Genomic DNA, 17,029 nt, shown 5'->3' on the forward strand with positions numbered 1-17,029 from the left:
ACGATTACATTTAACTGGATGCTCTGACATATGCAGCAGCATTACTTAGGCCAGACTCCTAGAAGTGGTGCTGCAGACACCACAGCCCTTTCTCTCCTGCTAATAGCTTTTCTGAATGGAATTCTGCAGGACAATACTTTAAACATAGGGTGCATTTACAGAATCAGCACTAACAAAAATCTTAGGATAAGGGCCCAATAAGGATACTGCAGCAGGCCACCAGAGACCTAAGGAGAAACTCTGATAAGCAAAAATTACCAAAACTTCCGAGAGGCTTATGAATCAGAAATACAAATAAAAGTAATTTCTATTGCTGAGATATTTGATTGAGGATTAACAAAATAGCTGGGAAAGGTGGCTTAAAAGTGTTTTAGCATTAAAACAAGATCTTGAATAGAGGAACAAATAAGTCAATTAAAAGTACACCAACATGATTCTTAATAATTTTGATAAACAACTAAAAATCTAAAAGTCCCTATGTAATACTACAGAGAAGTATATCATAAAGACCTGAAACTCTGGAACTGAGCAGAGATATTTTCAATATAGAAAATCATAAAGGAATTAATTCTAAAGAATAACTGAAATGCATCACATGCTTTTATCAAAGCCCACATTTAACAGTCAACTTCCTCATACAAATTCTTATAGCCAGCAGATTACAACTGCCTAAAGATAAAGTTATATCTACAAAATAAAATCTGCACTTTAAGGTAACATCTTACTAAAAATGAATTGAGATAGCATGCTTCTAACAAAAAAGAATTGGTCTTGGGTAACATATAATTTTAGAGGCTAGAAACATAAGATAATGATAAAACTCTATTTTATGTAGCAGCATAAAATAGATTAATAGATTAATGCAATAGATTAAGATTCAATAGATTAATGCAACAAAAGCTACACAATTTTAGCACACTGGCAAACTGGGCTGTATTTTTCTGTCTAGGTTACATCATAAAATATAAGCTACCTATTTTTCTCAAGGTTTAACTATAAGTTCTTGTTATTGCTGTTGAGATGAGGATACGGGCTACTGGTTGGCTACTTTATATGCCATTTTTTGGTTAAAACTATCACAAAGACCCATGCCATTCTAGCTGGGTGCCAGTTGTGTGGATATGCTTTTGTTGTTGTCATTGTTGAATTCTATGTCAGATGTCCCTAAGCTACCGAGCTTTAAGATTATATTTTCAAAGTACTATGTGGTCTATATTTCATATTCTCTATCAGTAACTTTGTTAGATAACAACTTCGAAAAGCTTACCTTATTGATGTAAAACTGTGACAAGGTAGCAGCATTGATAGCCCACTCAATGGGATGGTAGGCATTGTGCTCAAGCTGGCGCTTTAGGGTGCTGTGGCAATAATGAGCGGCCTTCTCAAACACCTCCTTATGTTGGTAGACTTGAGCCAGGTAATACAGGTTATGAGTATAAACCTTCTCAAATCTATGAAGAAGAAAAAAAATAATATTTGCATAGTGTTTTGCAATTTTTACAGAACTTTCATATATATGTATCTTAATCCTCTCACCAACCCTTTAAATTGGGTATGGCTATTTGACAGATAAGGAAACTGATCCTTAAATATGAAAGAGTCACATATCTAAGTAAGTGGCAAATGAAGGCTTTAATCGATTTCAGAATCCACATTTTAGAATTTTTATGAGTGCCTTGAAAGAGAAAGCGTGTTTTTTAACCATCATCTACACTATGTGAAAAATAGCTGTGAGGGCTGATTTCTACACCTACTCACCTTTTTGATCTCTCTTGTTCAGTAAGTTTCTCTTCTTCAGGAAGAAAATGCTCAGTAGGATCAAGAGGGGGACTCCCAATCTACAAAGAAAAACAAAACTCTAAAATTTTACTGTAAACACCAAGCGCCCTCTTCTGGAAGACCTGGAGAAATCAAAATTTAAAACCCCAATATACTTCATTTTTTACTAATTCACTTTTTTTTTTTTTTAAGCCCATGAGACTGACCCATGTCTTTTTTTTTTTTTAATACATTTTATTGATTTTACATAGAGAGGAATTGAGAGGGATAGAGAGTTAGAAACGTCAATGAGAGAGAAACATCGACCAGCTGCCTCTTGCACAGCCCCTACTGGGGATGTGCCCACAACCAAGGTATATGCCCTTGACCGGAATTGAACCTGGGACCTTTCAGTCCGCAGGCCGATGCTCTATCCACTGAGCCAAACTGGTTTCAGCTTAAGTCTTTTATTTTTAATTTAACTTTATTGTTGAAAGTATTACAGATGTGCCCTTTCCCCCCTCTATTGACTCCCTCTACCATGCCCCTCCAGGTATTTTGTCATAATTCTGTTTGATAGTCTTTTAAAACCTACATAAGCATGACAAATAGAAAAAAGTGTATACATCCTTAGAATAATATTGTTCTAAACTGACCACTAATGAAAATTCAAAGTTTGAAAATATTTTTAAATATTTTTCTAAAGAAAATAAGTATATAGATTACCTTTTAATTTTTTTATTGATTTAGAGAAAAATATCAATTTGTTGTTCCACTTATTTTTGCATTCACTGATTGATTTTTGTTGTAAGAACTCAGCAAAATAAAATTCCCATTTATTGGTGGACAACATTGTTTCACACATACATCAAAAAAGGCCAAAAAAATAGAACTTTCATAGACAAAAAAAGGGAGGAAATTTTAGCAATCTCATATAAACCAACTACTTATAGTACAGCTAAGTACATATACAAAAACTTACTGGAATACTCAGAATAAGACGGTTTTGGTGGTGGTTTTTGCTTTTTTTCCCCAAGGCACACCACAAGTAAAGTCAGAAGTAGGACAGTGAATGACCCAAAGACTAGGTTGGTCATCCCAAGATCATTAAAAAATGGCTGACCCCTAACAATATGTACAGAAATATAAAATGTAAATAAAAAATACCAATTTTCCTTTTTAAAGTACTTAAAAAATTTTTTTTAAAAAGGGCCTTGGAAGTTGTGGGTTTTTTTTCCTTCCTGTTGCAAACTCACGTTGTGGTTTTGGTTGGGTGGTGAAGAGTGCATGTCACCTGCAGGTGGCGCTGCCCAAGTTGGGTGGGTGATTGACAGGTGGGTAGTTGGTCAGGCAGGGGCGAGAGTCTCTACTTGAAGGTGACCATGTTTAGATTATGGGAAGTGGAGAGTGAATAGGTCACAAAGGCTTTTTTTTTTTTTAGTTTAACTTTTTCCTTTTTTGTTATCTAGTCATCCTCATCATCTTCAGCTGCCCATTTGCCATAGATGCCTCCTTATCTTCAGCTCCATCCTCTTCCTCCTCCCCTCCTTTTTCTACCTCATTGTCAGCCTCCTGCTCTCCATTTTCCTCATCAGCGTTCCCATTCGCAGGTGCACCTCTTCCATTTTCTGCCTCCTCTTCAACTTCCTTCTTTAAGTCCTTGATGGTGATCTTGGAGCTGGTGTCCACAGCCATGTCTGGAACGGAGCAGCTCGCCAGTGATCAGATGCAGCGGATTTTTTTAAGTGAAAGTTGGAGGACTCTGGCGAAGAAGCTGCTGGAGTCCCAGCTGGCAGAGGAGGCCCGCAGTGGAGGTGGCAGTAGCCAGCAGAGAGGCAGCCACAGAACAATGCAAAGACGGCTTTTCAGAGCAGCCGGTTTCACTGGTTGATTCTTGTATGTGCCCTGACTGGGGATGGAATCCCCAACCTGAGGTATTGGGATGACACTCTGACCAGCTGAGCTAGCAGGCCAGGGCTGGGTACCCTCTTTCAATACAGGGACATTAAAAAGTTATTCTTGCCAGGCCTGGCTCAGTGGTTGAGCGCTCACCTATGAACAAGGAGGTGACAGTTCGAATCCCAGTCAGGGCAGGTGTCTGGGCTATGGGCTCGATCTCTAGTGCGGGTGTGCAGGAGGCAGCCAATCAATGATTCTCATCATTTTATTTCTATATCTCTCCCCCTCTCCCTTCCTCTCTGAAATCAATAAAATATGTATTTTAAAAAACAACAAAACAGTGATTCCACTGTCTATTGCCTTGAGCTTCTGCTTCCTCCTCTGTAAAATAAGTGTACTTTCCTCATAAGGATCCTAGGAGGATTCAATACAACCCATCCTCCATCTTCCAAAAGAACAGTTACTTAACCTCTGCCTAATACTTGATTGAGAACAGTCACACCTACAAGCCCACCCATACTTTAAACTGAATTCACTAAACTCCCAACAGAAATGATACTTCCCATTAAAAAAAAAAAATGATCTTACATTTTGTATGCGGACAATAAAAGCATCATGACTTGGAGTCCTAGAATTCACAGAAAGTGAAAATGACTAAGATAGGAAGCAAGGCCAAAGGCAAACACAATAGATTTTTAATTAATTTTGCAAAAACCATCTCAACAATTTTAAGGGCTGCTTAGTATGCTTACCCCTGTCTTAATGAGGGGAATTAGTCAATGTATTGTTTTATGTACGTACTTCACTGTTATGACTATCACACGTTATGTATAACTTTGGCACTTAAATCAGTCTCTTAACTAAAACAGAGATATAAAAATACAGAGTGGCCTGAACCGTGTGGCTCAGTTTGTGGGGTGTTATCCTATGCACCAAAAGGTCCCCGGTTCCCTTCTCAGTCAGGGCACATGCCTGGGTTGCAGGCTCGATCCCCTGTAGGGAGTATACAGAAGGCAGGTGATTGATGTTTCTCTCTCTCTCCCCCTCATTCCTCCTCTCTCTAAAATCAATAAAAACATTTTTTTTTAAAGTACACTGTATTTTGCTACATGTTTTATGTTTCCTTATTAATACTAGTTTTGAATGAAATATAACAGGTTTTTGGTATATTTACATTTTAATTTAACAAATTCATGAATTAAGAGAGCCTAAAATCATAAACAGAGACTAACATCACATTCAATTTGGCTTTGTGGTTCTCTGCTTTTCTTAGAACTTAAAGAGGAAAGTTATAACACCAAGGTAGAAGAGCCATGACTTTTAAAATTTTCCAACTTGGGAATATATTCCTCAGGGGGAAAAGCTTTAATTGCCTATAAACACATATTCTAAATTAAACTGACAAACAGTACAACCACTATGGAAAAGTGTAGAGTTTACTCAAAAAATTAAAAATGCCATTTGACCTAGTAACCCCCACTTCTACGAATATACCCTAAGAAGCCTGATATACCAATCAGAAAGAATATATGTACCCCTATGTTATTTTGCAGCATAATTTACAATGGCTAAGATCTGGAAAGAGCCCAAGTTCCCATCAGTAGATGAATGGATAAAAATGCTGTGGAACATTCACACAGAGGAATACTATGCAGCTATAAAAAAGAAGCATTTTTTACCCTTTAAGGAGGGACCTGGAGAGTATTATGCTAAGTGAAATAAGATAGTCAGAGAAATACAAGTATCATATGATCTCATTTATATGTAGAATCTAATGAACAAAATAAACTGATGAACAAAACAGATCCAGAGACATTAAAGCGTGCAACAGAGTGAGGCATTTCAGAGGGAAAGAAGGGATGGAAGAAATTAAAGAATTTATAAGCATACTAGAGGCCTGGTGCACAGATTCGTGCAATTGAAAGGAAATTAATTAGAAGAAATATTTTAATATCACTATTCACCCTTTCTCTATAATTGAACTGTCAACCAAATTCATGATCAACGATGACAAATGGAAACACGCGTGTGCTTGGCACCAGCGAGGGCTTTATATGTATTGTGCATACACGAGTCAACTTAGCCTTTTAAGAATATAGAGAATAAACTTGCTTAGTTAGACCTGCTTTCTGATTTAACTAAACTTTTTCCAGCTCAGTGAATCACCCCAACTTTTCTTTCAAGTAATTGTCAGAATACAGCAGTAAATATCAACATGAAGCAGATTATTATTTAGATCACACAGGGAGAACAAAGGGTGAAATATTTAACTGCAGCAGAGTTTGACTATATTCTGCACAGTGAGAAAACCTAAAGTCATTTTCAAGGTTCACAATTTCTTTTCAATGGGGTCAAGTTTCTAAACTTTCTAAATCTCCATTTTTCGGCTAATGAAAAGAAAATGGGTTTCTACTGAGCCTCCTATCTACCTACTCCAGGACTTCTGTGAGGATCAAATGAGATAAGGCATGGGAAAACATTTCACAAACATTTGGTTAGTGCAAAATGTTTGCACCTGGCTATAAATAAAGCAAATTATATTCTTGGGCTGAAGAAACTCCAAGGAGGCCAGTCATTAGAAAGAGAAAGCCAGGCATTGCTATGTGACATCATTACCCGGAGCCCACAGCACCATTTCCGGGCTGGTCTGGGCTGGGGGCTGCATTTTACACCATGGGGTCTTGGCAGCATTGACTGCGATTTAGTGGGGTGTCACTCCAGGGTGGTGGCAGAGCCTGTGTCCCACTTGGGGGAAGTCGAGTGTTGGTTTGTCGGCACCAGGTCCACGGTGCAGGCCAGTGCGCATCATGGCAGCTCCTACGATGAGCCTCTACCCCTGGTGGTCAGTGTTTGTCACAGCTGCCAGATGGACGGTCAGAGGGACACTTAGCCTTTTCTATATAGACTACAGGCCCGGTGCATGGATTCGCGCACCAATAGGGCCCCTCGGCCTGGCCTGGGCCCTCTCGAAATCTGGGACCCCTCGGAGGATGCTGGGCTGCTAGTTTAGACCAGGTCCCTACAGATCCCCGTAGGCCAGGCCGAGGGACCCCACTGGTGCACGAATCTGTGCACCAGGCCTCTAGTATGCATATAAGATCTTTGGTTATTCTCTTCCTGCCCAACCCCCTTCCCTCTGAGATTCATCAGTCTGTTTCATGTTTGCATGCCTGTGCATTGAGCATCTGCCCCCTGGTGGTCAGTGCACATCATAGCTACTGGTCAAACAGTCGCTTAGGCTTTTATATATATAGTTAGATATACATAACCCATGGACACAAACAATAGTGCAGTAAGTACTGTGGAAGGAACAGGAGTAGGGTAGAGGGAGTTAATGGCGAAGGGGGAACATATATAATACTTTCAACAATAAAGAAACATTTTTTAAAAAGAGAGCAGGAAGGAGAGTAAAACCAGTTTTAGTTGAGCACCTACTATGTGCCAACTAGCATCTTATACCTATGATAGTTCATTCTTTGACCATGCTACAAGGGTGCAAGTATCATTATTTCCATTTCACATATGAGGAATCTGAGGATGACTTATTGGAAGTAGAATGACTTATTGGAAGGCTATACAGTTAATAGGTTCAGGATTCAAACTCAGATATGTGTACAAAGTCTGTGTCTCCCCACCCCACGAAAATAATAATAAAAATTATAAACTGACAAAGCAATTAGGAATGCTCAATCTGCGGATTCTGCTTACAGTGCATTCCTTCGATCTGCTCTCATCATTTTGACACCACACTGTCCTTCAAGGAGCTCTGAGCACTTGTGTTCTACACTAAGTCCAACTACCAAGTGAGACAGCGGAGTCTAGGTTAAAAGTACGGGTTCTGGAATCAGATTGTGTGGATTAGAATCCCAACTTCACAATTTACTAGTGTGTGGAGACAAGTAACTTAATCCCTTGTGGTCTGTTTTCTCATCTCTAAAATAAGAATAATAAAAGTATCCACCTCAGAAGTTGCCATGAGGATTGAATGAGTTAAAATTTATAAATCACTAACAACGGTGTCTGCAAGTACTGACTGACTACCTAGACAGCTCTATAGAGAGGTCCCTAAGTATACTGAGAGTCATACACAAATATTTGAGTAAGGAATTCTTAACATCAGTTCTTGATTAGTTTTAATCAAATCTTAAAATTTATCGGACATGCAACATACCTCTTTCATATACTGAAGATACAGTGCTTCTGATGAGTCTAGGTAAGCTTGTGCCGTTTCAATTTCTTCTCTTTCAGACCACAAGATACCCAGATTATTCTGGAAAATAAAGAGAAATAATGACAATATAAATCTCCTCGTAACAGTAACTTTTAGTTTCAAAGTCAGTATTTTCCTACCAATCAGTACTGCAGTTTGATTAACAATGAATTGTTCCTGTCTTGGCTGGTTTGGCTCAGTGGATAGAGCATCGGCCTGTGGACTAAGGAGTCTTGGTTCAATTCTAGTCAAGGGCACAGGCCCGGGTGGCAGGATCGATCCTGTAAGGGGGCGTGCAGAAGGCAGCCAATCAACGATCCTCTCTCATCATTGATGTTTCTTTCTCTCTCCCTCTCTCTTCTTCTCTGAAATAAAAAAATATATATTTTTAAAAAAACACAATGAATTATTCCCAATATTGTCCTTATGTAGTGGTAAACAGCTACTGATGGATCCCTAATGATCCCTGCCTCCTGGTATTCATGCTTTGTTGTATAATCTTTTCCCCTTAAGTATGGGCTGGATTTTGTGGCTTGCTTCTAACAAACGGAATATGGCAAAGGTGATAGAAGGTCTCTTCCAAGATTAAGTTCCAGAACACTGTTCCCCTTGAGGTGCTCCTCTCCCATTCTGAGGGACGTCAGCTGCCATGTGGTGGCTGTGCAGACTCTCACACGGCAAGGAACTGAGGGAGGTCAACTGGAGCCCTCGGGCCAACAGCCCAAAGGAACTGAGTCCTGCCAACAACCCCATGAGGGAGTTTGGAAGATCCTCCCTCAGTTGACTCTTCAAGTGCAGCCTCACCAGGCCAACAATGGGATGAGAGACCTTGAACCAGAGCAGCCAGCTAAGCCATACCTAGATTCCTGAAATAAACGTTTTTCCTTCAAGATCCTAACTTCGAGGGTAAAACTGTATCACTGTATCAATAGACAGTACACGGTGAGATGAAGATGAGCCAGAAACATGTTTTCAAATGTCTAGAATCTCCAGAGGCCTCTTAACAGTTACTGTTTGGTTCAAGCCTAAAGGGAGGTGAGCTCTCAAATTCCAATTATTCAAATTATGTAATGAAAACTGAAGATGCTATATGCCTTTCCTCATCAGATAAGTCAGGTTCCTAATGTTTACCATTTCAAAAAATAAATGTTTGTATTTTCCAAAGTTCTTAAAATTATACAGCTTTGTAATTATATCCAGAATTTTTAGTGTCTTCACTTGTAGTGTCTTTTCTTATATCGATCACTTCCTTTTGATGTCCATAGCACAAACTTCCTTCTGCTACCATGAAGGTGCTAAGAAATTGATTAGATTTGGGGTGATATGCTAAATAACATTTTTAAAACTAAGCCAGCTTGTCTCCTGCATGTGACTCTCTATCAGGCACTTTACAGAGCAAATCAGGGCTGTCTAGACTCAAAACTCAGGACTGGATGCCCAGCTAACCTTTAGAATACAGGGTTAGACTGTCCTTCAGGCACAAGGAAACTTCGGAGGCTGAGTTTCTACCACCTTTTGCTTACTTTCCTCGGGAAGGGCACAGGATAAGAAAACAGAGAGGTTTTGGTGTATTTTTCTAAAAATACATTTTATTGATTTTTTAGAGAGAGAGGAAGGGAAAGGGATAGATAGAAACATTATCGATCAGCTGCCTTCTGCATGCCCCCCACAGGGGAGCGAATCCACAACCCGGGCATGTGCCCTGATTGGGAATCAAACTGGTGGCCTCTTGGTTCCCGGTTCGGTGCTCAGCCGCTGAGCTACCCCAGCCAGGCACACAGATTAGCCTGTGGTCCACAGAACCACAAGGTAGGAACCCATTAATAGAATTCAGAGTCTACAAATATGGATGGAAAAATCATTTCAATTTATTTTCACTATGTTCTACTAAAATCTAGCATTTATTTTCATTATGAAAGCAGGAAACAAAATGCAACAATATTCCCTGGCTGGTGTGGCTCTATGGTCAGAGCATCAGCCTGAGGACCGAAGGGTAGCGGGTTCAATTCCTGCTCAAGTGCACATACCTGGGTTGCAGGTTCATCCCTCTCTCTCTCCCCCCTCTCCCCCTTCCTTTCCTCCCTGCCTTCCACTTTTCTAAAAATCAATGGGAAAATATCCTTGGGTGAAGATTAACAACAAAAAAAAAGCAACAATAGTCAAAACCAGTTTGGCTCAGTGGATAAAGCGTCAGCCTGCGGACTGAAAGGTTCCAGGTTCGATTCCAGTCAAGGGCATATACCTTGGTTGCGGGCACATCCTCAGTAGAGGGTGTGCAGGAGACAGTTGATCGATGTCTCTCTCTCATCGCTGTTTCTAACTCTCTATCCCTCTCTCTTCCTCTCTATAAAAAGTCAATAAAATATATTTAATTTAAAAAAAGCAACAATATTATACTACTTGAGATTTTGTGACTTATAAAAGTGAAAAAAAAAATCTTAATGTTACAATTTGCTGATCTCAAAATATTTATATTCATTAACTACTTTAAAATTATGAACATTGCCCAGCTGGTCAACCTATGAACCAGGATGTCATGGTTCAAATCCCAGGGTGGGATGTGCAGGAGACAGCCAATCAATGATTCTCTCTCATCACTGATGTTTCTATCTCTCCCTTTCCCTTCCTCTCTGAAATAAATAAAAAAATATTAAAAAATAAAATAAAATTATGGACATTAGACACATCATTAGTTATTGTTTAAATCTTTTTAAAAAAATACTTTGAGCCCTAGCTGGATTGCTCAGTTGGTTGGAGTGTTGTTCCAACACCAAAAGATTATGAGTTCAATTCCTAGTCAGGGCACATACTTAGGTTGTGGGTTTGATTCCTGGTTTTGGTGCATAACAATTGATGTTTCTCTCTCATATCTATGTTTCTCTCTCTCTCTTTCTCTCTCTCTGTCCCACTTTCTCTAAAATCAATAAAAATATATCCTTAGGTGAGGATTAAAATGTATGTGTTGATAACATTTATATTACTGGTTCCTTTAATATTCTTTTATATTTTATTTTATACATTTAAAATCACTAGTCTGTTTTATGCAATACTAGAGGCCTGGTGCACAAATTCGTGCACGGGTGGGGTCCAATTGGACCTGGCAGGGGGAGGAGGGTCCAATTGGGCCTGGCAGGGGGAGCCACATGTGATTGGCAAGCCAATAAGCCCCTGTTCAACTCTCTGTCAACCCCCAGTGGAGGGGACAATTTGCCTTTTAGCCTTTTATTATATAGATAGGCTTCACTAGACTGCAAAAAGTGTTTAGAAACCCTGGAGTTTAATGGTGACTTGAGCAAGGGATCTAGAATCGATTTGATTTTTTTTAAATATATTTTATTGATTTTGTACAGAGAGGAAGGGAGAGAGATAGAGAGTTAGAAACATCGATGAGAGAGTCATCGATCAGCTGCCTCTTGCACACCCCCTACTGGGGATATGCCCGCAACCAAGGTACATGCCCTTGACCGGAATCGAACCCGGGACCTTTCAGTCCCCAAGCCGACGCTCTATCCATTGAGCTAAACCGGTTTCGGCTAGAATCGATTTGATTTTTAACTCCACAGAGATAACTGCTGTTAACATTCTACATGAATTGTTTTTTAAGTATAACATAAATCCTACAATACAACAGAAACTATTGTCTCATTCACAGAGCATCAGACCAGGTAGGGGGAAAAGCTGAATATAAAATAAGAAGAGCTAAAAAAAAGTACTACTACTGGTGAATTCCACCAAACATGTAAGGAAGAAATAACACCAACTCTACACAAACTCTTCTAGAAACATAAGGAAAGTACACCTCCCATCTCAGACGAAACCAAAGACCTAACAAGAAAACTACAGACTGATAAATCCTTCATGAACAAAGATACAAAAAATGTTAACAACATTTTAGCAAATTGGGAACAAACTGGTCCCTCTTAAGATTAAAATTACTTTAGATTTTTTTTTCCCCTAATAGAATGAACAGAACTAGAAGTGGTGGAGAAGAGCTGAAAAAGTATTTTACGATTATAAAGAGGGCAAAACCAATGCATTGACCACGACTAAGCGAAGCAGCCAGGGACGTTGAAGTGGGCGATGGAGGTGGAGGAGTTTCCCAGGTGTTTATCCCAAAGCTTCAAACGCGTGGGACAATTTGAGCCTTGCAACATTTACCTTGGCCCTGGCAGGAGGTGGGCCCTCCCGCCCCGAGCCCCGAGCCCCGAGCCCCGAGCCCCCGGCCGCGGGCAGCGCTCGCACCTGCGCCTGGATGTACAGGGACACGCAGTCGGGCGACAACCGGTAGCGGCGCACCAGCCGCAGGCATTTCATCAGATGCTCCTCCCCCGCCGACAGCTCCTCCGTGTCGATGTGGTTCAGGCCCAGGTGGAACTCGATGACCGCCAGCCGCACGGCGCCCTGGGCCCCGGGCCCCTCGACCTCCACCAGCGCGGCCGGCAGCCCCCGGGCGGAGTCCCCCGCGCCCACGTCGTCCTCGGCCGGAGGCCGCTCCTCCTGGTCCTCGGGCGCGGGGCCCAGCAGCGCTCGGACCTCCTCCAGCAGCACTCGGGCGCCGTACTTGGACTTGTACGGCTCCTTCTCGGGGTTCTTGTGCACTTCCACCCGCGACAGAGCCAGCGCGGCCTGGAACTTCTCCCGGACCTCGGCCCACGAGCCACTCGCCATAGCGGCCGCCGCTGCTCAGGTTTCCCTGATGTTTCCCATCCGCACTCCCGCCTTCCTTTCTGCTTTACGACACTTCCCTTACGGCACTGCATCATTATAGCCAATGAGGTCCGCCCAGGGAACCGCAATCTGCTCAGCAGTGACCAATGGGAAGGCCTGGTGGTTACCGTAGCAACCGTTGCCATGGAAATGAAGCTGCCAAGGAGGATGGCCCCACCCACGAATCCCGCCCTCTGTAATGGTGAATTCACTTCTCGCTCAGCCCGGTGAAGTTCTTACCCATATAAAACCACCGGCTGACTTTAATAGAACACATGGAAATACTGTTGACAAACATATTTACTAATTACTCTTGTTAGCTGATATAAGCGGAAAGGCATAATTCTTTTGGCATTAGTGGTAACTTAGTCCACGATAAAAATGTAACAAGGGTCCGATTATTATTACTATCTATCCTGGTGAGTTAGAGCTGAGTATGAAAGGCATGCCGTGATCACTTCAGGCTTGAAATGCAGGTTGTAGGGCTGTGCACAACTTCCCCAGTAACACGAGTCAAATCCCAGAGCTGTGGCACCGTTCCCACTACACACCTTCGTCAACTTCAGGGCGCTGAGGGGAAGCGGGGAGACCACTTTTAGTTATTATGCTATACTGTCTCCTAGTAGGAGCTCAATAAATAAACCACCATGACACACGGCGCTGACCTCTAAAGATCTAGCTGGTAGAACAGCCAGGTGAAAACTAAGATAGAGGTTTCTGAAAATCCTTACACAGACACACACCTAATAAACAAAGACATCAGACTAGCAAACTTACTAGGTGTACCGGTTAGTAATGTGGATTTTTTCAATAGATGGGAGTTACACATATGCGATTTGATATGTATGCTATTTTGTTGTATTGACAACAAGCTGCAAAACTTCATATGGCAAATTTGCTGAAAGTGTTAATATATTTTTACACTTAAAAATGTTGTATGTCGTGCCCCCCAAAAAAGCACATTTGCAATAAGTTGTAATTCATTACTTTATTTTGAAGAAAAGTGCTGCTGAATACTTCAGGAAGCTTATGGTGAACATGCTCCATCTCAAGATACTGGCTTAAATGCTTTAAAAGTGATGATTTCAATGTGAAAGACAAAGAACATCCAGGTCAACCAAAAAAGTTTGAAGACCAACAATTACAAGCATTATTGGATGAAGATGCGTGTCAAACTCAAAAACAACTTGAAGAAAGATTAAACATTGTTCAGCAAACTATATCTAATTGTTTACAAGCAATGGGAAAGATTTTAAAGGAAGGAAAATGGATGCCACATCAACTGAACGAAAGACAAATGGAAAACCAAAAAGTCATCAGTAAAATATTGCTTCAACAGCACGAAAGAAAATCTTTTTTTTTTTTGCATCAAATTGTGACTGGTGTTGAAAAGTGGATTTATTTTGAGAATCCCAAATGCACAAAATCATGGGTTGATCCAGGTCAATCAACATCAACTGCAAGCCAAATCGCTTCGGAAAGAAGACAATGCTGTGTGTTTGGTGGGATCAGAAAGGTGTGATGTATTATGAGCTTCTAAAACCAGGTGAAACCGTTAATACTGATCGCTACCAACAACAAATAATCAAATTTGAACCATGCTTTAATCATGAAATGATCAAAATGTTCCAGAAGATACTGCAAAGTAATTTTGCTTCATGATGACACACCATCACACACTTCAAAACCAGTTAAAGACACGTTGAAAGATCTAGCCTGAGAAGTATTAACCCACCGCTGTATTCACCAGACCTTGCTCCTTCAGATTACCACTTGTTCTGATTGATGGCACATGTACTTTCTGAGCAGCACTTCAAAATGTACAAAAAGCCCTAACCAGTTTTGCTCAGTGGATAGAGCGTCGGCCTGGGAACTGAAAGGTTCCGGGTTCAGTTCTGGTCGGGGGACATGTGCCTTGGTTGTGGGCACATCTCCAGTGGGGGGCATGCAGGAGGCAGCTGATAGATGTTTCTCATGATGTTTCTAGCTCTCTATCCCTCTCTCTTCCTCTTTGTAAAAAAATCAATAATATATATATATATATATATATATATATATATATATATATATATTTTTTTTTTTTTTTTTTTTTTTTTTAAGTACAAAGTGGAAAATTGGGACTCTGAATGGTTTGCCTCAAAACAAGGAAAGTTCTGTTGGGACGGTATCCACAAATTACCAGAAAGATGGGGAAATGTAAAGCTAGCGATGGACATCACTTTGAATAAAGCACTTTTGATATTCCTCTTGAAATTATCGTGTTTTCTTTGAATAAAAACCGCAATACTAACCAGTACACCTAGAAAGATGGAAGAGTTCCAGCTGACCATAGGGGAACATTATTCCCTCTCTTGGCCTTCTTTTTATACCAGTATTTTGAGTATTGACGGTCATGGGATGTTCTCTATGAGATGTCATAAAGTAGTCCCTGTGGAATTCATCCAGTGAGTGATATACAAATGCAGTGACCCGAGATCAAGCTCAAGGAAGGTAATTAGAAGAGAGGGGGAAATATAAGGCAAGTTGTGATGAAAGGGAGTTAACCTCTATCAATTATGTTCTTTCCAGTAAAAATACACCACTAAGAAGAGCACTAATTTGTCTTTACATGGGGGAGCCAACTTAATGGAAAATTCACAAATAAGAACAGGTAACCAGCATCTGTAGTATATATTATTGATCTGAAAGTGCCAGAAAATGCAGTTGGACATTCTTTTGAACAAATAAGAGGTCTAATGATTGAGAAGATGGAAAAATTATCACTATTTACAGATGGTATGACTGTCTTCCTGAAAAAGCAAAGTAAAACTAAACAGGAAAAGTAAAAAATAAAAAAATAATAAAAAAATAAAAAAAAAAGTTTAGTAAACAGGTGGGTCAAATAAAGGTATAAATCAATAACCTTTCATTGGAGGAAAGATGCAATGGAGAAAAAGGTCACTTTCATAATAATAACATCAATAAAAATGTAGCATAAACTTAACCTATTTAATGAATTAAATAAAAATAAGAATGTAAGACATAGTCTTGTTTCCCAGATTGTAAGCCCTAAACAGCATTACCTATTATACGGAAACGTGGTTCCTTCAAGAAAATGGTAATTCTGGTTCTGGGACAGGATGAGCCTGGCTATCTTGTCACACCAGAAATAAAAGAAACCATCAAAGACTAGAAGCGTTAGTTCACCAACATGCTGGCAGAGAAGCTGGGGTCATTATCAGATTTGAAATATTTAAATTGGATAGAAAACGATTTCAGCAATGCAGACAATTAAGTGCATTATTGTGGGTGATGGTGCCATTGGTAAAATATGACTCCTAATATTCTACCCTATAAGCAAATTTCCATCTGACTATGTACCAACTGTTTTTGACAACTTTGTAGTCACAACGATGATTGGTGGAGAGCCATATACTCTTAGGCTTTTTGAGGCTGCAGGACAAGAAGATGAGACAAGATTATGACTGCTGAGTTATTCACAGGCAGATGTATTTCTAATGTGTTTCAGTGGTCTCTCCATCCTCATTTGAAAACATTAAAGTGGGTGCCTGAGAGAACTCACTACTGTCCATAAACTCCTTTCTTGCTTGTTGGGACCCAAATTGATCTCAGAGATGACCCCTCTACTATTGAGAAACTTGCCAAGAACAAACCAAAGCCTATCCCTCCAGCAACTGCTGAAGAAAAGATGACCTGAAGGCCATCAAATATGTGGAACGTTCTGCACTCACACAGAAAGGCCTAAAGAATGTCTGACGAAGCAATATTGGCTGCCCTGGAGCCTCCAGAACAGAAGAGCTGCAGGTGTGTGTTGCTGTGTTCATAAACCATCTCTCCAGAGCCCTTTCTGCAAAGCTGGTGTCAGCAACATACTAACAGCAATGTTTAAATCAAACTCAAGATGTCATAAAGCAGTCATTTTTGTAATAAAAGAGGCTCTTGCCCACAAGAAAGAATATCTGAAGCAATTTATTGAATTCTTGGCAGCTGGCCCCTCAGCTCCCGCTTTCTCCGAGAGCTGCCTTTACTACAGCTGACCGCCCTCCCAACATTTCCCTCCACAGAAGACCTACTGTCACGGCCTCTGGAGGGGCAATTCCTGGAGGGACTGCTTTAGCCAACATAGGGTCTTGAATAAACAAAATCTATGCAAATAAATCACCATCTTGGGGGAGGGGTGTGATAGGCTCTTGCTGTTCACAGAGGGGATGCACAATCTGAACATGAAATAACTGTAGTAGATTAAAGTATTATATATCACGTTAAAACCTACAAATAAAGTGATCAACCAAAGGACTTGTATGTATGCATATAAGCATAACCAGTGGACACAGACAGTAGGAGGGTGGGAAGTGGCTGGGAGAGATCAATGGGGAGAAAAGAAGACATGTACTACTTCTTTCAACAATAAAGAATTTAAATAAAATAAAAAACACATTAACAAACTTATAAATA

General features: G+C 40.4%; 1 protein-coding gene and 2 pseudogenes across 3 annotated transcripts in view; 1 reads left to right on the plus strand and 2 right to left on the minus strand.

Moving 5' to 3' along the window:
• Positions 1-12,614, minus strand: part of LOC118719171 (kinesin family binding protein) — a 32,299-nt gene extending 19,685 nt beyond the window's left edge. Inside the window, exons 1-4 of one of the 3 annotated variants that reach the window (XM_036438297.2) lie at positions 12,110-12,613; positions 7,829-7,927; positions 1,759-1,838; positions 1,268-1,451 (exon numbers count right to left, since the gene is read on the minus strand). In XM_036438297.2, coding sequence (XP_036294190.1) covers positions 1,268-1,451; positions 1,759-1,838; positions 7,829-7,927; positions 12,110-12,535 — 789 coding nt within the window. In that variant the 5' untranslated portion in view covers positions 12,536-12,613. Of the gene's footprint in view, positions 1-1,267; positions 1,452-1,758; positions 1,839-7,828; positions 7,928-12,109 lie in introns of all 3 variants that reach the window. The other 2 variants (XM_036438298.2, XM_036438299.2) reach the window with 2 other exon arrangements.
• LOC118718975 lies at positions 3,110-3,480 on the minus strand (annotated as a pseudogene).
• A 3,161-nt stretch (positions 12,615-15,775) lies between the features above and the next one.
• LOC118719001 lies at positions 15,776-16,456 on the plus strand (annotated as a pseudogene).
• The last annotated feature ends 573 nt before the right edge of the window (positions 16,457-17,029 follow it).

This window comes from Pipistrellus kuhlii, unplaced genomic scaffold (genome assembly GCF_014108245.1).
Source record: "Pipistrellus kuhlii isolate mPipKuh1 unplaced genomic scaffold, mPipKuh1.p scaffold_m20_p_15, whole genome shotgun sequence".
Taxonomy (NCBI): domain Eukaryota; kingdom Metazoa; phylum Chordata; class Mammalia; order Chiroptera; family Vespertilionidae; genus Pipistrellus; species Pipistrellus kuhlii.